Source organism: Myotis yumanensis, unplaced genomic scaffold (assembly GCF_028538775.1).
Source record: "Myotis yumanensis isolate MYYU_CA2020_CCGP unplaced genomic scaffold, mMyoYum1.0.hap1 SCAF_10, whole genome shotgun sequence".
Taxonomy (NCBI): Eukaryota; Metazoa; Chordata; class Mammalia; order Chiroptera; family Vespertilionidae; genus Myotis; species Myotis yumanensis.
The window spans coordinates 4,515,741-4,535,872 of NW_027223761.1; the positions used below are offsets into that span (position 1 = coordinate 4,515,741).

General features: G+C 57.5%; 3 protein-coding genes across 4 annotated transcripts; 2 read left to right on the top strand and 1 right to left on the bottom strand.

Annotated features, from left to right (window-relative positions):
• The first annotated feature begins 8 nt into the window (after nucleotides 1-8).
• ESRRA (estrogen related receptor alpha) lies at nucleotides 9-9,378 on the top strand. Of its 2 annotated transcripts, none has more exons than XM_070427387.1 (7): nucleotides 9-97; nucleotides 2,251-2,587; nucleotides 6,582-6,698; nucleotides 6,861-6,989; nucleotides 7,390-7,557; nucleotides 7,655-7,924; nucleotides 8,340-9,378. In XM_070427387.1, the coding sequence occupies exons 2-7, from the start codon at nucleotides 2,263-2,265 to the stop codon at nucleotides 8,597-8,599; spliced, it is 1,269 nt and encodes a 422-aa protein (XP_070283488.1). In that variant the 5' UTR covers nucleotides 9-97; nucleotides 2,251-2,262; the 3' UTR covers nucleotides 8,600-9,378. The 2 variants fall into 2 exon arrangements, with proteins under 2 accessions (XP_070283488.1, XP_070283490.1); XM_070427389.1 differs by lacking the exon at nucleotides 9-97 and adding an exon at nucleotides 604-806.
• On the bottom strand, nucleotides 9,329-10,556 carry TRMT112 (tRNA methyltransferase activator subunit 11-2). The gene is made up of 4 exons (XM_070427391.1): nucleotides 10,047-10,556; nucleotides 9,855-9,956; nucleotides 9,687-9,776; nucleotides 9,329-9,601 (listed from the first exon to the last, which is right to left on the bottom strand). Exons 1-4 carry the CDS (start codon nucleotides 10,122-10,124, stop codon nucleotides 9,494-9,496), a joined length of 378 nt encoding a protein of 125 aa, XP_070283492.1. The 5' UTR covers nucleotides 10,125-10,556; the 3' UTR covers nucleotides 9,329-9,493.
• Nucleotides 10,557-10,838: 282 nt separating this feature from the next.
• On the top strand, nucleotides 10,839-13,697 carry PRDX5 (peroxiredoxin 5). Its single transcript, XM_070427392.1, has 6 exons — nucleotides 10,839-11,050; nucleotides 12,268-12,402; nucleotides 12,891-13,022; nucleotides 13,095-13,133; nucleotides 13,291-13,352; nucleotides 13,457-13,697. The coding sequence occupies exons 1-6, from the start codon at nucleotides 10,886-10,888 to the stop codon at nucleotides 13,560-13,562; spliced, it is 639 nt and encodes a 212-aa protein (XP_070283493.1). The 5' UTR covers nucleotides 10,839-10,885; the 3' UTR covers nucleotides 13,563-13,697.
• Nucleotides 13,698-20,132: the final 6,435 nt, after the last annotated feature.

Consider the following 20,132-nt stretch of genomic DNA (forward strand, 5'->3'; position numbering starts at 1 on the left):
TCTCTGTTGGGGCCATATCAGCTCCGCCTTCCCGGGACTCGAGATCCAGGACTTCGTGCATGTGGTCGGTCTGCTGCTCCCATCCCGGATTCCGCAGGTTTGAGGGGATGTTGGGCCTGCGGTCCAAGGGCCCCGACGGTGTTATCTGGGTGGGGGGGAAAGGGAAAAAGGGAAAGTGGGCAGCACTTGCCTTCCATGCTAGGCCCCGCCCCTCATGCATATGCAGATTCGCTTCTCCGCTAGTCAGGCCTCTCATTTACATGTGTCCGTGGTCTCTCGGGGCGCCTTCGCCCACTCCTCTCGCGCACAGCGCGCCCCGCCTCCTCCGTTTCGTAAAAGCGTTCTTGGCCCCACCCCCACCCGAGCCACTTCGCGTCTCCCCTGGTCACGCCCCCTCGGAGGCCCGTGCGCGAGTGCGCCGCCGTGGCTGGCGGCGACGGGGCGGGACCTCGCGAAAGCCCGCCCGCCGGCTTCGCCGGCTCTTCCCGACTCGTCCCGGCACCGAGGCGCTGCCTTCTCCACTTGTCTGATTAGCATAGGGCGCCAGGCCCCGCCCCCTGCTTTGCATGCGCACGGCCGGCCCCGCCCCCGCTGTCAGCTGGAGGAAGCGGAGTAGGAAGCGGCCGCGATGTCCTTTTGTGTCCTACAAGCCGCCGGCGGCGCCGCCGAGTGAGGGGACGCGGCGCGGCGGGGCGGCGCGGTCCGAGGAGGCGGCGGAGGAGGGGCCGCCAGCGGCCCCCGGCTTACCCCGGCGCTCCGGGCTGCTCGGCCCCCATGCCTGCCCGCCCGCCCAGCCGGAGCCCCAGGTCCGGGGGCGGAGGGGACCGCCGCTGGGGAGGTGGGCGGGAGGGGGCGGGGGCCATGTGTGAGCAGGGAGGCGGGCGGGGGGCGGGCTCCAGGCGGGGTCCGGCTCCGGGACTTGCCCGGGTCTCGGTCGGGACCCGGTGGAGAAGCAGACGAGGTCAGGGTCCTGGCGGGATCTGCCGTCCAGGTCTTAGTGTGCCGGCTTGGGGCAGGGGCCGGCGTTGGCTCCGGCTGCAGGTCCTAAGCCAGGGTCGGCCTTGGGCCTCGGATCCAGTCCTAGGGCAGGGTTCAGTCCGGCCCTGGAGCTTGCTAAGTCCCAGGGGCGGGCGGGGGTGGAAGATGGGGAGGGTTCCCTGTCGGGGAAGGGGCTTTGAAGACCACGTGGGGGCGCTCGTAGGGGCCTTGGGCCACCCTCCTCTCTGGGTCAAAGGTCATCGCACCGGCAGGGTAGAACTTCCTCCTCCTTGGCACTCCCCATTCACTTCCTGATAACCTGATAGAGGTCCCCTGCGGGCGGAGGGGGAGGAGAACGCTGCAACTTTAGGCAACTTCCCGTAGGTGTGCACGGGTTGGGGGGGCGGGGCGCCCCGAGGTGGAGGACTCTGCGGCAGCCGAGTGAACGTGCTGGCGGGTGGGGTGTGGGGGGATGTGCAAGGAGGTGGAGCCGCGCCGGTTGGTGTGCCTTGGAGTGGGCTTGCTGGGACCGGAGGGGGCAGTGTGTCAGGTGTGAAAGATCTGAATGTGTTTCCACGAGGGTCTGTGCCTGTTCGCGTGGGGGCAGGGGGAGCGTGTAAGAGTGAGTGTGTGATTATGAGTCTTGAGTGCGGTTTTGTTGATGAGGTATGCACTTGGGAGGAGTGAGTGAGCATGAATGAGAACGGGGCTTGGGAAAGGCCCTGTGTGAATGAGCATGCAGGACACCTGAGAACCCAGGTGAGTGGGAGTGTGTGAGGGTGTGAACACACGTGTGTGAGCACATCCCACTGCCCTTGGGTTTGTGTACCTCTGTTTACGCTCTTGAATGGGGGAAGCACAGGTGAGAGGGAGAGCGAGTCCCTGTCGGGAGAAAATGGAGAGGGTATCCCATTTCTAGTCGAGGATTCCAGATGGAGTTGAAGGTCGTCTGGGGCCAAGGTTACCCTGCCCCCTGGCCTGGGTAGGAGTAGGGGGTTTCTAAGTCTCCTGCAGGTTCCTCAATGGGACCGACTTGCTGTCAGTTACTGGCCCTGGAGGCTCTGGAGACTCTATTCCCATGGCAACAACTGGGGGAGGGGGAGGGGGGCCTTTTCATGGGCAGCCCTTCCTTGGACTCTGTACCTCCTCCTTCCCCCTCACTGATACTGGAAGCCTGGCCCCAGGCCTGGGGTTGGGCAACCAGGGTGGCAGGGTGTCTCTCCATCCCCCATCCCAGCACCTCCCTGTGACCTGACAGGTTTCTCCCCACAGGTGACCAGCGCCATGTCCAGCCAGGTGGTGGGCATTGAGCCTCTCTACATCAAGGCAGAACCGGCCAGCCCAGACAGCCCAAAGGGTTCCTCGGAGACTGAGACCGAGCCCCCGGTAGCCCTGGCCCCTGGCCCAGCTCCCTCTCGCCACCTTCCAGGCCACAAGGAAGAGGAGGATGGGGAGGGGGCTGGGCCTGGTGAGCAGGGTGGTGGGAAGCTGGTGCTCAGCTCCCTGCCTAAACGCCTGTGCCTGGTCTGTGGAGATGTGGCCTCGGGCTACCACTATGGTGTGGCGTCCTGTGAGGCCTGCAAAGCCTTCTTCAAGAGGACCATCCAGGGTGAGCCCCTATCCCCACTTCTGTGCCCTTTGCCCTCTGGGCCTGGCACTACCCAATTGGTGCTCTGCTGAGGGCCACTAGACCCCCAGACTACCACTCGGGGTTGGCAGCCTGGTACTCCCAGCCCTCTTACCTCCGATGAATGCGCTTCCCCTTAAAAGTTATATAGAGCCACCAGGATGTGTTGAAAGATTGGATGTGGGATGTGGGCGAGGACTCAGGATATCTCCTACGCTTCGTTTCTGGGTGTGACAGGCCCAGCACCGTCCACAGTGGCTCTGAAAAACTCGAGATAGCCTCTGCCTGCTCCTAAACTTTGTTCCTGCTTCTGGCAGCTACTGGCTTCTCACTAGCATAGAATACCCCCACTCCCCACCCCCGAAACAGCATCAGCACAGGTTTTTATAGCTGAGAGGGGCTACATCCTATTTCAGAACCTAACTTTATAATCTTTTTTAAAATATATATATATATTTTATTGATTTTTTACAGAGAGGATGGGAGAGGGATAGAGAGTTAGAAACATCAATGAGAGAGAAACATCGATCAGCTGCCTCCTGCACACCCTCTACTGGGGATGTGCCCGCAACCAAGGTACATGCCCTTGACCAGAATCGAACCTGGGACCTTTCAGTCCGCAGGCCGATGCTCTATCCACTGAGCCAAACCGGTTAGGGCCAGAACCTAACTTTAAAAAGACTATTAGGCATCCTGCTAATAGTCCTCAGGGGGTTTCTCTCACTCAGGAAAGCATATGAAAATATGAGTGAGCAAGGGGGCGAGGTAATAAGCAGTACTTGAGCTGTGCCTGTTACTTACATTTTTATGTAAACCTCTGGTTGCTTTGGGGCTATAACATGTATAGTTTTTTGAGGACATTTCTAGAGTACATTCATGACCTATTACCCCCACGGCAACCTACAAGGAGCCAGCAATATTGTAACTGAGGCCCAGTGAGGTTTTTAAAACTTTGTCCAAGTCCTAAAGGTAGAAAATGGCAGAACTAGGATTTGAACCTGGGTCAGTTCAGGTCCAGGGTCAAGCTCTTAAAAGCCAGACTGCTGCCTCTGCTTATTACTAATAAGTGAACTTTGGACAGGTGCCTCACGAATGATTGTGACATACAAGCCATTTTGACTTTGCCGTTGCCAACACCCATGGGTCTAAAACCTCTGTGGTCCCTTTGTCTCTGATGCCCAGGGAGCCAACAGGTTCAGATCCAGGTGTCTCCTGCCCACCCTGGGACCCTTCATTCTCTGCTGATTCAGTTGACAAATATTTATTGAGCCCTAGCCATAAATAATAATCACTTATTGATATTTAGGTGTTAGGAACCATGCTAAATGTGGTACTTCAGTTACCCCCCTTGAATTCTCACAACTCACCTTTATAAGAAGTACTGTTTCTATCACCCCAGTTTTACAGATGAGAAAACTGAGGCTTCGAGGGCTTGTTCAAGGTCACACAGTTGGTATATGGAAGGGTCAGGATAGGCCCCAGGCAGCTGCCAGAGCCTTGACAAGCCTGTGCTTTGCTGCCCTGGTCACTGTTCCAGACATGGGGACGTAGGCAGGACTGCGGGTCCTCAAACACTTCACATTCTAGCAGAGGGGAGAGGAAACAGTGAATTGCACACAGTTGTTATAGTACAGCTGTGTGAGTGCCGAGAGCTAGGAGCAGGGCGTGTTCCAAGGAACCTGGCTGGGGCCCGGCCTGCGTGGCTCAGTGGTTGAGTGTCGATCTATGAACCAGGAGGTCATGGTTCGATTCCCAGTCAGGGCACATGCCCAGGTTGTGGGCTCGATCCCCAGTATGGGGCATGCAGGAGGCAGCTGGTCCATGATTCTCTTTCATCATTGATGTTTTTCTCTCCCTCTCCCTCTCCCTTCCTCTCTGAAATGAATAAAAAAATATATTTTTTAAAAAGATTAAAAAACATTTTTAAAAAAAAGAACCGGACAGGGTCTGGAGCCCTGGAGGGCTTCCCTGAGGAGGTGTCTTGAGCTGAGAGTGGAAGCCTGGGTAGGGTGTAGGAGAAACATGCTAAGGGCATATTGGCTGGTTGTGTCATTCAGCCCTTGAAGTAGTCCTGCACGGTTGGGAGGGTGGCTGTCATGCACCAGTTATGAGTGCCCACTAAGTGCCAGGCCTTTCCTTTCACGGGGACAGTCCTGGCCCCCATGGAGCTCACAGTAAAGTCAGGAGACAGATGATAAAGAAGATAAATATGTACACGGTAGCATATTCGATGGTGTGGAGAGCTGATGAGAAACGACCCAGCAGTGGCGGGCACCAGAGATGTCCACAGAGGGGCCGCGTGGCACCCTCCTCACCCTCGCAGGGTGGCCAGGGGAGGAGAAAGGGAGTTGTGGGCCCTGAGTTAGGGGCCTGGAGCCAGAACAGAGTACGAGAAGGAAGAGGGCAGAGGGGTGAGGAGCAGGGGTGCAGGCCCGAGGCCGCAGGGTTCACCGGGCTTTTACTCTGAGAAGGGAAATCACTGGAGGCTTTTGAGCAGGGGAGGGACAGGATCTAACTTAGGTTTGATAAGATGCCTCTGGCTGTCCGATGGAGAGTAACTAAAACAGGCCAGGGCAGAGCAGGAGGCCATATTGGGAGGTGAAGCCCACCAGGATCAGTTGATGGGTTGGATTTGGGGTGGGAGACAGAATGAGAGATGTCTCCCAGGTGTCTGCGTGAGCAGCTGACGGATGGAGTTGCAGGTTTTGGAGGGGTTACATCATGGGCTCCCTTTAGGACAGGTTAGGTTTGTGTGGCCTTCTAGACCAGCCGTGAGCAAAGGATCCGGCCCGTTTGAAATGAATAAAACTAAAAAAAAAAAAAAAAAAAAAAAAAAAAAAGACCGTACCCTTTTATGTAATGATGTTTACTTTGAATTTATATTAGTTCACACAAACACTCCATCCATGCTTTTGTTCCGGCCCTCCGGTCCAGTTTAAGAACCCATTGTGGCCCTCGAGTCAAAAAGTTTGCCCACCCCTGGTCTAGACAGACACGCAAGGTGTCGAGGAGGCAGTGGGATGTGGGTCTAGAGTTTAGGCAGGTCTAGGCAGGAGATAGAAATTTGAAAGCCCACGACTTAGGTACGATCAGCATGGGAATGAGTCAGTGGAGATGAGGTCCGAGGCAGCCCTGAGGTTCTTCAATGGAAGGAGCACAGGGAGATGCACAGAGACCACAGAGTGGCCAGTGAGGTGGGATGAAAGCCAGGAGTGTGTCCTAAAAGCAAAAGAAGAGAAGTGTTTCAGAGTTCCTAGGTGTGATGCCACGGCCCGCGTGGCCTGGGTTCAGAGGCCTGGAGAAAGGGCTGACGCGCAAATTAATACTCAAGACAAGAAATATAAATTTGGGAATTATGGGGGAAGCAGATGTGAACTTAGTTCAGGTGACCAAGCCCCACTGAATCTCCGCACCCATCCCCTTTTCATTGACTAGGATACACAATTGCCTTTTAGGAATGCAAACAGGCATATCAAAGGTAATGTTTAGTAAACAGTGAAAGATGATCAGGTTAGGGGGGTTGCCTTCGGCCATTAAGTCAGCAGCAGGTAATAACATGCAGATATTCAGCCTTCTGAATAGCAAAGCCCTATTCAGCCTTCTGACCATTGGCTTCCAGCACCCTCCTTTAGGCCATGGAAGATGAAGATGAGAATTGCCCATTAGAGGCAGCAATGGAGAGGCCATTGTAACCCTTGAAGAGAGCAGATGAGGGCAGGAGAGCCCAGAGATGTGGCTTGACAAGAGGCTTGGGCAGATGCAGCCTGATTCCCCTGGTCCCAGCCCTTCTCTTGCCCAGACAGGGGCCCCCAGCCCAGCAGCCATTCTCCTCACTGCCCCGGGCTTCCCTGCCCCACTCACGGCACTCCTGCTCTCCCCAGACCTGTGCTTGCCCGGGGAGTCAGGGCTCTCCTGTCTGCTGGGCCTCCTCCAGGCCCCGGGAGGCCGCCACTGGAGCCCTGCCTCTTCCTGGCAGGGAGCATCGAGTACAGCTGTCCGGCTTCCAATGAGTGTGAGATCACCAAGCGGAGACGCAAGGCCTGCCAGGCCTGTCGCTTCACCAAGTGCCTGCGGGTGGGCATGCTCAAAGAAGGTGAGTACTGGGAAGGAGCCCTGGCAAGGGTTGGGGGAGCTGGGTGCATGGGGCTGGGGAGGGCAAAGCCTGAGATGTTCTGGTAGAATGGATTGGGCAGGAGGGCTCTGTAGAGCAAGCCACCCCCAGCCTCTAGGACACAGCCCTGTCCTACAATTCAAGGGGTACGTCTGGACCGTGTCCGGGGTGGGCGACAGAAGTACAAGCGGCGACCAGAGGTGGATCCACTGCCCTTCCCAGGCCCCTTCCCTGCCGGACCCCTGGCAGTAGCTGGAGGCCCTCGGAAGACAGGTGAGAGTCTGTGGGTTCTTGGAGCTCTAGGGTCGGGATTGGGCTAGGATGTGAGAGGCCTATCTGGTGTCGTTCACTGAGGATAGTAGTTATTTTGGGCACTGAGACCCCACTTTTCCCTTCATCTATTCACTTATCCATTTTCCCCAAAAAGACCTTTTTCTGTCAGTCCTGAGTAGTACAGCTGGGAACAGGGAAAGGTTTCCTAACACTCGGAACCTGTTCACAACAGACTGACTGCCCTGGGAGTTAGGCAGAGCCCTTCCTGGAGAAAGGTGTCTGAGCCCGATGACCAGTGGCTGCGGAGGAAAGCCACGGGGGGACTGACTCTGGGAGATGTTTGACTCCAAAGGGCCTGCAAAGTGATGAATTCCAGTGCCTCTTCCAACTGTCACTGCAGCCCCAGTGAATGCACTGGTGTCCCACCTGCTGGTGGTAGAGCCTGAGAAGCTGTATGCCATGCCCGACCCAGCGGGCCCTGACGGACACCTCCCAGCTGTAGCTACCCTCTGTGACCTCTTTGACCGAGAGATTGTGGTCACCATCAGCTGGGCCAAGAGCATCCCAGGTAAAGGGCCAGGGGATGCGGGCTCCCTGGGGCAGGCCACGCCAGGCCTGGCTCTGGTGCACCTGCTCAGCCCGGTGTGCTCCCCATGGTCCTCCAGGCTTCTCGTCACTGTCACTGTCGGACCAGATGTCAGTACTGCAGAGCGTATGGATGGAGGTACTGGTGCTGGGTGTGGCCCAGCGCTCACTGCCGCTGCAGGATGAGCTGGCCTTCGCTGAGGACCTGGTCCTGGATGAAGAGGGGGCACGAGCAGCTGGCCTGGGGGAACTTGGGGCTGCCCTGCTGCAGCTCGTGCGGCGATTGCAGGCCCTGCGGCTGGAGCGGGAGGAGTATGTCCTGCTGAAGGCCCTGGCCCTTGCCAACTCAGGTGAGTCTGGGTAGGTCCTGACAAGTCTCCAGAAGGCCCTCCATTACTCTACTGGTGGCACAGTCCCATTTTGCAGACAAGGAAATAGGCATAGGAAAGAACAGTGACTTGCTGAAAGCCACTAAGCAAGGCAAGCGCAGGCCCAGGGACTGCACCTAGGACTTTGAACCCTAGTGCCATACTTACTGGAAAGGTGAACCACTGAGTGGGAGGGGAGTAGGGGGGACAAGAGGGCACCCTAGTTGAGGAAGGGTGGGCCCTGGCTCATGGGCACGAGCAGCGAGTGTTGCCTCAGTCAATCAACAAATCTGTGTCTGGCTCCTGTGTAGGCTCCATCCCTCAGTGCCCAAGCAGAGGCGGGCTCTCTCCTTCCTGGAGATGGTCCATGTCAACAGCTCTCTCCCACTCCTTGCAGACTCTGTGCACATTGAAGATGCTGAGGCTGTGGAGCAGCTGCGAGAAGCCCTCCATGAGGCCCTGCTGGAGTATGAAGCAGGCCGGGCAGGCCCCGGAGGGGGTGCTGAGAGGCGGCGGGCAGGCAGGCTGCTGCTTACACTACCACTCCTCCGCCAGACAGCAGGCAAAGTGCTGGCCCATTTCTATGGGGTGAAGCTGGAGGGCAAGGTGCCCATGCACAAGTTGTTCTTGGAGATGCTCGAGGCCATGATGGACTGAGGCAAGGGGTGGGCATGGATGGGGGTGCTGGCAGGACCCGCCCAGCATGGGGTCAGCCCCAAGGGGGCAGAGCTGGGGTCGATAGTGCCACAGCCTGCTGGCAGGGCCAAGGCAATACCATCAGTCCCTGGGAGCAGGCCCACGCCCTCCCCTCCCCCTTCTTCGGGGGTGTTAGAAGCTGGGAACACGTGTGCCCAGGCTCTGGGCACAGTGCTGCCCCTTGCAAGCCATAAGGTGCCCCCAAAGTGTAGGGGGTGCTGTGGAAGCCATAGGGGGCTACAGGGGATGCGTGGGGGAGGGGGGCAGAAGCCTGATCTCAGGGAGGGAAGGGAGTGGAGGCCACAGTCTCCCAATGGGTGATGCTTTTGCTGCTGCTTAATCCGACCCCCTCTCCAGAGCAGAGGGAAATTTGGAGAGCAAAGGCCCCTGCCCCCTTGGCTCCTCTCATCATTTGCATTGGGCATTCTGCCCCCCCACCCCTTGAAGCAATAACTCCAAGCAGGCTCCAGCCCCTGGACCCCTGGGGTGGCCAGGGTCCCCCATCAGCTCCCACCCAGGCTCCTCAGGAGGTAGGGAGAGCACTGCCTCTATGCCCTGCAGAGCAATAACACTATATTTATTTTTGGGTTAGGCCAGGGAGGCGCAGGGACATGGGGCAAGCCAGGGCCCAGAGCCCTTAGCTGTACAGAGACTCTATTTTAATGTATATTTGTTGCAAAGAGAAACCGCTTTTGGTTTTGAACCTTTAATGAGAAAAAAATATATATCGAGCTCAAGAACACTGTGTGGTGTGTCACTGGGTCAAGAGCTGGGAATACACGTGACAAAACTAACCAACAGGATATACATAAAAACACACACGGTCACAGTATGAAAAACGAATGCCTGGCTCGATTAAGTCTCGGTTTCCTCCTCATTCAGCAGCATGTTGGGGATTCCGCGGGTGATGGGGAACACACGTCCAGACTCTGGGCACTGCAGGGTGCCCTCCACCACCTCCACCTGCGGGGAAGCGGGAAGAGCTGAGCACTGGCAGCCTCCGGGTTATGGCTGTGCAGCCAGGAAGCAAGTGACAGCCGAGCCTCACCTCCAGCAGCACGTGGTGCATCTTCCTCAGAAACGTCTCATCTTGCTCATACCCCTGAGTCGGCCCTCTGGGCACTTCGGCCAGACGCAACTGTGGGCAAGAGGCCTAAATTATCTCTGGGCATCCCCAACCCTGGCCAGGGGTAAAGGGCTGGGGGATGGCCCTCACGTGATCGGCCGCCTCCAAAAGCGCCGCCCACTCCACTTTGGGTATCATCCGAGCCACGAAGTCCGGGTTGAACTCCACCGGGATGACGCGGACCTCGGTAGCCTGCAGGGCGGAGAGGTTCGGTTGGGCAGGGATCCGAGCCTGGTTCCCCTATCCCTCCCGGGAGACCGGCGCCCGAGCGTCCCCCGGTACCTCCAGACGCAGCGGGAATCCACGGGGTCCCACCCCTCGCACGTGCGAGCTCAGCAAATTGTGGGTAAGCAGCTTCATGTCGCCGCAACACTCTTTCGCCGGCCGGAACCGGAAGGAGACAGGCACTCCGCTGCGTCACTTCCGGGACCGCCCCGCTCCCTATCCTATTGCAGGGCCGGGAGGAGCGGAAGCGGCCGAAGTTGCTGGAACTTCTGGTGCTCGCGGCAGCGCAGGTCCCGCCAAGGCTTCCTCGCGTCCCGCGTGGCTACCGGAAGCATCCCGGCGGAGGTTGCCTCGGGCCGGCCCGGTGGTTTTGACTGAGCCAAACCTCCACTCGCTACAGATCATGTGCAGTGCTGGTCGTACGGAAGAAAGTCGCAATGCGGGGACTTCGTTGAATGCGAAGTAAGCGTGGAGCCGTCGGCGCCCGGAACCATCGGTGTCCGGAACCGTTGGCGCCTGCCCCTCGCTTTCTGTTAAGGAGCGGTCACCCTGCCCCAGTCCGTTACTTAGGCGCGTCAAAACAACGTCGCCCCTCCTCGTATGCAAATAAGGCACCCGCTGCCGAAGGCTCCGCCCACCTGTTCAGCCCCAAATGCAAATAAGCCCGTCCTGCCAGCTCCTCCCCCATGCCCGCCCCGGCCCGCATTTCGGAGGCGGCCCACCCCGCGGCGGTCTGAGGCCCCGCCTTTTGCAGGTTTCGCTGCGGCACCGCGATCCAGGCCCGGCCTCCCGCGGCCGCTCGGGGGCGGAGGCGGGGGCGGGAGCGGGGGCGGGGGCGGGAGCGGGGGCGGTGCAGGGCTGTTGTGGCCTCAATACCAGGTGTGGGGCCGACCGGGATGTGCATCCTGGGCCGTCTCTCGGGCTCGATACTCGCTCGCGCGGTCGCCGTCCGTTGTGCGGCAGCAGCCGGAGGCGGAGGGTGCGTGGAAGGAGGCCTAGAGGGGACGCTCCGCCGAGCCCGCGGTTTCAGAAGCGCCGCTGTCGCTATGGCCCCGATCAAGGTGACCGCTGGCCCAGTCCGGCCAGGCCTGACCGCCTCTCCCCCCTCCCTCCATCTTTCCGAGGCCCTCCGTCCCTCCCGGCCGCCCTCTTTCCCTGCCCTGGGGACCGCTCTCTGCCGACCCGGAGGCTCCTCCGCCGTCTGTCCCCCACATCCCCTCAACGAGCCCCACCGTCCTCTCCAGTTTTAAGGGTTTCGCGCACCATCTCCCGAGACTGCCCCCGAGGCTCCCGAGCCTTCTCTCCCGCATTCACCGGACACCCTGCGATGGGGGCTCAACCCTTATCAGGCGATGGAGTAGCGTGGCCTCCCCCGCCTCCTGGGACCTCCTCTGCGCCAGGGACCCCTTTCCACCCCATACACAACCCCCCGCTGTACCCTCCTGCACGCTTTATCAGGTTGTTATTGGGCCTCTCTCACCCCATCTTCTGAAACGTGTTGTCTCTTAGAGCCCTGCCATGCCTCCCCGTCCCACTCCACCCGCAGCTAATTCCAGCTTTAGCTGAGGTGTCACTCTCCTCCGGAACCAGCCCCAGCTCCTTCGAACTACGCGTCCCCCCCCAACTCTTCTGAGACCTCCTCCTCCCCCTGCTTCATCCTATCCCAACCCCGACTTTCCCTCCCTTTTGTCTCCCTCCTGCCCCTGAAGCCCTCACACACTCCCAGGTAGGCTGATTTTCCCTTCAAGAGATCACCTTTTTTATTCGCCCCCCCCAATTGCCCCCCCCCCCAAAGAACAATTAAACCTTTCCTGCCTTCTGCTGTTCTTATCTTGGGATGGGACATAGACCGGCCAGGATCCTCTCCCTCCATTTTTCAGCGCCTCCCCCCCCCCCCCCCCCCCCCCCCCGCCCCCATACAGCCCCCGACCCTCCTCCTGCCCAGTTATCCCACTCCTTTATTTCCTGTAACCCAGGCAGTTTGTTTGCGCAACTCCTTGCAACACCTCGGAGGCCTTCTCTCCCTCTTTCTGTTGTTACCAACAGGCCCTCAAAGAGGAATAGGGCCAACTTGAAACCTGGAGGATGTGGGGTAACTAGGAGGGAGGGGCCCCTGGAAGCTCTGACAGGTTTGGACATCCTGCTGTGAGTCAACCCTGGCTTCACCAGTCCTGGCTTCCAGGCCCTCGGTGCCCCCGGCTCTTGGTTTGCTGCCCTTCCCTTGACCTCCCTGCGTGTCCCCCACGCCCTGACCCTTAACTTGTGTCCTGCCCTCTAGGTGGGAGATGCCATCCCATCGGTGGAGGTATTTGAGGGGCAGCCCGGGAACAAGGTGAATCTGGCGGAGCTGTTCAAGGGCAAGAAGGGGGTGCTGTTTGGAGTCCCTGGAGCCTTTACCCCTGGTTGTTCCAAGGTGAGGCCCTGCCCTTCTGAGGCTCAGCAGTTGGGAACGTGTGCGCACGTTTGCATCGTTCGTAGCCCTCCGTGTTGTCCCGAGGCAGCTTGCAGCAGTGGCGTGCAGGTGATATGACTGTCAACATATCAGAGCGTTCAGAAAACAAACACAGGCTGTGAGAGGTAGTGGTCCCAGGAATGCAGGAGAAAGGGCATGACAGTGAAACCCAGCCCCTCTTGTTGATCCTGCTGGGTGACGGGCACCATGGAAGGTATTTGGGTACAAAAGACATTATGCCTGCAGGAAGTTCGTGGTCTTGACCACAGAAATCTTAAGTGTGGATCCAAGCTCCCCAGTGGCCCAGGCTGAAAGGAGCTGAGGCTCACACGGTGCTCATTGTCTGATGGGAGGTGTTGGAGCAGGGCAGTGAGGAAGCCCGGAGACGAAGGATGGACCAAGGAGTGGAGGCAGCTGTGCCTTTGCTGAGACTTTGTTTCCCTCCCCAGACTCACCTGCCGGGGTTTGTGGAGCAGGCTGGAGCTCTGAAGGCCAAGGGCGCCCAGGTGGTGGCATGTCTGAGTGTTAACGATGTCTTCGTGACTGAAGAGTGGGGACGAGCCCACAACACGGAAGGCAAGGTGAGGTGTGGGTCCTGCCGGCGGCCAGGGGCCGGGCAGGAGATTTTCCTGTGACCTTTACTTTCTCTTCAGATTCGGCTCCTGGCAGACCCCACGGGGGCCTTTGGGAAGGTGAGTGCAGCCCCCACCCCACCCCTGCAGCTGGACTGGGGTCCCTCTGCCAGGCCTTGGAAGCAGGGATTTAGAGGGTCATGACCAATGCGGGGAGCAGCTGGGGAGCTTGGCTCTTCTTGGGGTTCCTGACCCTTGTTTCTGTCTCTCTTCTTAGGAGACAGATTTGTTACTGGATGATTCGTTGGTGTCCCTCTTTGGGAATCGCCGGCTCAAGAGGTAAAAGTGGGAGGTTCCCCTGTGGGCTTCCCCTGCCACCCTCCCTCTCTGTTCCCAGCCTCCAAGCTCGGCTGTGGTAACGGGCCCTGCCCTCTTTCTGGCAGGTTCTCCATGGTGATAGAGGATGGTGTAGTGAAGTCCCTCAATGTGGAGCCAGATGGCACAGGCCTCACCTGCAGCCTGGCCCCCAACATCCTCTCGCAGCTCTGAGGCCCTGGGCCAGGACGTCCTCCCTTGACCTTTTCCTCTTACACCTGCCCAGCCAGGGGCAGAGGCCGTCCAGCTTCAGCTGGGCCACCAAGTTGAAGGCTTGGCCAGATTTCTGCAATAAACACTTCTGGTTCACGTCTGTCTCCTGGATTTTGAGTTGCTGATTTGCTGTGGCCCAGGCCTCATGATAGTCATAGCTGTGAGGGTGGTGGGCAGGGACTGAAGGGGGACTAATAGAGGGGATCTTGACTTACTTTAGGAGGTAGTGAGGGAAGGCCTCTTGAAGGAGGAGTTATGAAGCAACAGTCTGCGAGCAGAGGAAGGGCCAGTGTTCTGAAGAGCAAGGGAAGGAGCGGACTGCAGAGGGGGCATATCTGGAAAGACCTAGGCAGACGAGCACTTGGCTTATACCCAGACTTCTGTGTTTGATCTCTGGGTGCTGGTTGATCTCATTTAGACCATAAACTCTAGGCTAGGAACTTTGGCTCTAGGCACCCCCCAATCTGGGTCATGCCCCAGCCCCACCATTTTTTCACACTGTTGAACCCTTCCCAGGAAGGCACCTTGGGACCATCTGACTAGCAGAAGGCTTCATCAGTAGAGGCAGTGCTGGTTCAGTCCAGGGGGGCTCCCTGGAAGAGGAGACTAGGTGAGCCGGGAAGGGGAGAAGATGGTGGTAAGGCCTGACCAGTGGTGGGTGTACTGTGAGCTGCTGGGGATCAGGGAGGCCAGTGGGATATGGGGCTGGGCTGTTGCCTTCTGCAGGCCCTGCTCTTGGGCCTTTGCCTTTTGTCCCCGGGAAGCCATGTGCTTAGCAGCAAGCAGGATTATTAGGCCCCTGCTGTGTTGGGAGCTCACAGCCTAAGGCGGGGTGGGGGGCGGGGTGTAGGGTGGGGGCAGTTCAGGTGTAGTAAAAATCCTCAACATAATTCTGTGGGATATGTTGACGGAGTGTAGATGAAATCAGGAGGTTTTAACTAGAAATAAATGATGAAGATTTATTCAAAGGTCTTAGGGTCTGCAAACCAGAAACACAACCAGGCAATACCCAGAGTTCTGAGGAAATAAAAGTTCAGGTTTCTTCGAGTTAGCAGCACATTCCTGAGAAGAACAGGTCCTGCATGCTTGCCTCTGGGTTGGTCTGAGATGGTGATCTAGTCCTAGATGACTGGGGGCTGGATACCGGCACCTCTTCCTCGTCCCTCAGGGGGAAGGAGGGCTCTCTGGAGGGTTGATGTATGGGCGTGCCTCGAACCACCCTAATAAAGAGAGTCCTAATCTTTTTGTTGGTGGAGGGTCTTATCTTCAATTTGTAAAAAATGCACCCTCTGTGGAGGGCAATAAAGTGAGGTGTGCCTGTGTGTCCAGCTTTACTCCCCTCGTGCTGCCCTGCCCGGTCCAGCCAGCTCCAGCTCGGAGCATCCTCCCTGCCCCCAGGGCTGGCCAGGCGGGTGGCACTCACTGGGAGGTCAGGGAGAAGGGCAAAGAAAGGCCTTTGGAGGACACAGTCCTTGAGGCAGTGGGGTCGGTGCTCCGGGAGAGGGATCAGGTGGCTCTAGGGATGCAGGTGGGGTGGCCCCAAGTTGCTGCCCCACACAACGCACAAGCTGAGGGAGAGGATGCTGGGAGCCGGGCCAGTGAAGGGTGTGGGCAGGGCAGCGTCGGGTCAGGTAGGTCCCTGGCCTGTGTGGAGGCAGAGCTGGATGGGAGGCGGGAGAGGTGCCAGGTGAGCAGTGCAGGAAAGGACGTGGCGGGTGGAGTCCCGCAGGTGGGGGCTGACACGTGGCCACCTGTTGGGTGTTGGGGGGAAGGGCACTTCTGGGGCCTAAGGGGCTGGGAGGTTGGGGTGGTATTCACGTGGATAGGGCACTCAGCATGGGGGCCCACCCTCTGACCTTTGCCCCTTCAGGTCTCTCCCACTCCCTGCTGTTCCTCAAGGGTCCTGGGCTGGGGCAGGGCAGGGGGCTGACCCTCCCTGTCACATCAGGTCTTTGACTTGATGGCAGAAAGGCCCTTTCTTTCCTGGACAACATCTCTCTTCATTCTCCTATCATACAAAGGAGGAAACTGAGGCCTAGTGCCCCACCCCCTGCAGTCACCTGTGTGCGTGCCAGTGAGTGGTCTTGAACTCCAGGTGGAGGGAGCATCCGAGTCGGGAGCTGGTGCCCCCATTCCCTGCAGCAGACCTGTGTCGCCCTGGCAGCTGCTTGCTAATAGGCACGCCCAGTCTCCATCACTGCCCCTCAGCTGCCTCTGTTTCCTCCCCTCCTGGCTGAGGCCCAGCAAGGCCCCTGAGAGGAAGGGTCCTTATTGCCACTGGCTGGGCCTTTAGGCTGGGTGAGGGGGTTCCAGGGCTCAGGTGGCCCCTTTGGACAGCAGGCTGATCGTTGGGTGTGGGTGGAGACGGGGCTTTGGCCTCGGTGGCCCTGGCTGCTGGCCATATGGTCCAGCTTGCTGGGGTGGGCAGCGCCCTGTGAGCTGCTCTGGGGGCTGAAGGCCCCAGATCAACTATCGCATGACAAGAGAATGTGGCCGAGCTGCTGGCGGGCAGGCCAGGCTTCAGGCCTGTAGATAAGGGAAACGTTAAAATCAACTAACCAGCACGGCCAGTGTGGCGCAGTGGTTAAGCACCGACCTATGAACCAGGAGGTCATGGGTGTAATTCCTGATCAGGGCACATGCCCAGGTTGTAGGTTCCATCCCCAGTTTGGGGAGTGCAGGAGGCAGCCAATCAATGATTCTCTCTCATCATTGATGTTTCTATCTCTCTCTCTCGCTCTCCCTTCCTCTCTGAAATAAATATAAACATGTTTTTTAAAAAAATCAACCAATGCCCTAACTGGTTTGGCTCAGTGGATAGAGCGTCGGCCTGCAGACGGAAAGGTCCCAGGTTCGATTCCGGTCAAGGGCATGTACCTTGGTTGCAGGCAAATCCCCAGTTGGGGGTGTGCAGAAGGCAGCTGATCGATGTTTCTCACTCATCGATGTTTCTAACTCTCTATTCCTCTCCCTTCCTCTCTGTAAAAAATCAATAAAAAATCAACCAACCTACGCCCCACCCTGAAACATATCTCCAAATAAAACTTACCCTCCTGTCGTGACCTGCTCAAGACAGCAACGCTGACCCACAGGCCAAGGGTTTTACTCGGCGTCAGTGGTCCTGGGCCTTTTCTAAGTCGAGTTCCTTTGAAGTGCTGCTAAGAGCAATGCCCTTTCCCTTAGAAAATGCATGCTTGCACACGTGTGTGCATGTGCACACATGGATACCCATGTGCTCCTTAACGGTTTCATGGGATCCCTGAAGTTCTTCCAGGAATTCCAGGAGAGCCCTCCACCCTGTCTGGGAGCCTCAAGCAGAGCGGGGCCACCAGGCTTTGGGCCGAGACCTCAGGCTGCGAATGCTGACCTGCTACCGAGAAGCTGGGGATCTTGGGCAGGTGTGTTCGTTTCCCTTGACCCCACTTCCCTCATCTTTAAAGTGAGAAAAGTCCAGTCCACTTCACAGGGACGTAGTGGGGAACAAATGAGACAATTTACGTAGAATATCCGGCACAGTGCCTAGCGCACAGTAAATGCCCAATAAGCAGTTATAGAAAAAATAAAAAGAACCCCCCTTTCCCCTGCAGCCCACATGTCGGTGGGGAGAGCGCTAGGAGGGTAGAGAGAGGTCAAAGCTCAGTCCTGTCACTGAGCATTTTTGTGACTGTGCCTCTGCGCCTCAGTTTCCTCATCAGTATAATGGGCTAGTGGCTTTCTTGCTGTCTACAGCCTCTAGGTCCCTGGAGCCTCCATATGTTATTTGGTGTCGCACCTAAGGATCTGGGAAGATGTCTCCAGGGGGAATGTTTGCCAGGCCCGAGAGTCAAACCTGAGCTTCTGAGAGAAAGAGTGGGCTGGAGGGGTCCGGCCTGGACCAGGCTGGGCTGCAGCCACACGTCGCCATGATCGAAGCATTGGAGGCTGCGGGCCCCAAGGCAACAGACCCTGCTGGTGGAGTTTGGGGTTTGGCCACACAGGCACCCGGGGTGACAGCCGAGAGAGAAAATGTGTGTGTGGGCACACATGTGTGTTTGTATAACTTCTGGAGACGATAGGGTCACGTCTGTGTGAACACTTGATTCTTGGTATTAATAAGTATGCGGAGCAATCTGCCATTCTAATTAAAAAAATATATATATATGTATGTAATTGATTTCAGAGAGGAAGGGAGAGGGAGAGAGAGATAGAAGCATCAGTGATGAGAGAGAATCATTGGTCAGCTGCCTCCTGCACACCCCCAACTGGGGATCAAGCCCGGAACCTGGGCCTGTGCCCTGACCGGGAATTGAACTGTGACCTCCTGGTTCATAGGTCTATGATCAACCACTGAGCCATGCCGGCCAGGCTGCCATCCTATTTACAACCGCATCTACTCCCTGCTTGAGCTGGGAATCATCTTTACTCGACACAGGTCAGGTGCCCTGCTCAGGGTGGGGAGCGCAGTAACTCAGTGAGGAAAGGGAGGGAGAGGGACAGCTCTCCTCCCCCAGCGTCCTGGTGCTGCTCCCACTGTTTCGGCCTGAAATGGACGGCAGTGGCTCTGAGGTAGAATGGGTTTGCTGGAGAGTGACGTAAGGACCGTGACTGAAGACGGGCGTGGCTCACAGACACGCAGTGGGGAGGCCGACAGTCTAGGGCTGCTCTGGCCGCTCCAGGGGGTCAGGGACCCGCGCTCCTTCCATCTGGCTGTGCTGTCACTTTAAACATGTGGGTGCTAGAGTTCCAGCCACCACAGTCATGGGCCAGCCAGCAGGAGGGAGCTAACAGACTGTGTCAGCGGGCTTTGCTGTGTCCTGGAAGCCGCCACATCCTTTCCACTCGTATCTCCTTGGGCAGAGCTATTCGCGTGGCCACACCAACTAGGAGAGTCCTGAGAAATGTCGCCTTTGCTCCAGACTGCCATGTGTCTAACTGAAAACCCGGGTCTGAGACTAAGGGAGAAAGGATATGGGTGAGCAACCAGCCACGGGGTGGGGTAGGAGGATTGTGCCAGAGCAGAGGGACCTTGGGGACCCAAGGCCTCCCAGGGGACAGTGTCACTTCCCTGCTGCTCCCATCAGCCTGGGGGGGCACATGCTGAGCTGTCCCACATCCCTGTGCTGCCTCATACCCCAAGGACCCCTCTCCGAGCCTCTGTCCCTGCAACCTTGGTCTCTATAGCCACCTCAGTTCCTTAGCTTGTGGGTCCTCCAGCTTCTGCCTCTCCAATATCCCCCCAACAATGTTCACCACCTGAGACACCCCTCCCTTTCCTACCCGGCCCCCCCACGTGCTCTAACCATCAAGGCCCCAGGTCGGTCCTGTCGGCTGAAGGTGACAGCCTGTTCCCTGTCCCTTCCCCGAACTAGTCCACGTGGGCCACATCCTCAGATTCATTAGAGATGGAGTTTTTATAACATATAATTCATGTATCAGAAACCTCACTTGTGTTTTTAGATTTATTGTTATTTACATTATTATTATTATTATTATTTTGTTAACCCTCACCCAAGAATATTGTAATATTTTTCCATGGATTTTTAGAGAGAGTGGAAGAGAAAGGGAAAGACAGAGAGAAACATCGATGTGAGAGAAACACATCAATTGGTTGCCTCCTGCACGAGCCCTGACCAGGGCCCAAGGAGGAGCCCACAACCAAGGTACGTGCCCTTGACCAGAATATAACACGAGCCCTTTGGTCCTCAGGCCGATGCTCTATCTATCCACTGAGCCAAACCGGTTAGGGCAGGAAAATTCACTGGTTGAAAGTGTACAATTTGGTGGTTTTTAGTCTATTTACCAAGTTGTGCAACCATCACTGCTACAAAGAAGGATCGATAATCCAGTGGCTTCTCCCAGGATGAAGCTGCTCGTCTCTCTGAGCACTGTGCGCACCTCCTCGTGGAGGTATGAAAGGCGAGTTCAGACGCTGGGGTTCTGCTTGCCCCTGTGCCTCCCACAGTCACATCAGCGGTCTCGCCCACCCCTACACACCATGCAGTAAGGGAGGGAGATGATGTCTAGCTGTGACGAAAGATGGACAGACAGCCAGGTACACGGAGGGGCGGGAAGGGTGATCCAGGCGCGGGAACAGCCTGTGCTGAGTCCTGAGTGAGAAAGACGGAGAAGTCTGGCCTGAGCAGACCAGGTGAAGGCTGCGAAGGGGTTTTGTCCACAAGCCGCGGCTCAGTTGGGTTCTCTTGGTGGACATCTGGTTGTCTCCAGGACGAGGGCAGCTTCAGACACATTCCGTTTGTGTTTCCTGCTGGGCTTTGTCCTCGGGGCGTGTTCCCGAGGCCAGTGTGCAAGCGGAAGGACAGGAAGGACAGTGGCAGTTTTATTGGTCTCTGGAAACTGTGAGGCTGTTCTGAGGGCTGCGGGCAGGCGGCGACGTGTGCGTGCGCATCTCTCCCCACCTCTGCCAACCCCAGTTTCACCTTCTGGATTTATGTTTGCCAGCTTAATGATATTAACGGTGCCTTGGAGCTGTCTTAATGTGTGTCTTTAATACGAGGGAGGCTGGCAGCCTCAGGGCTTGGCGGTGGGTCTCCC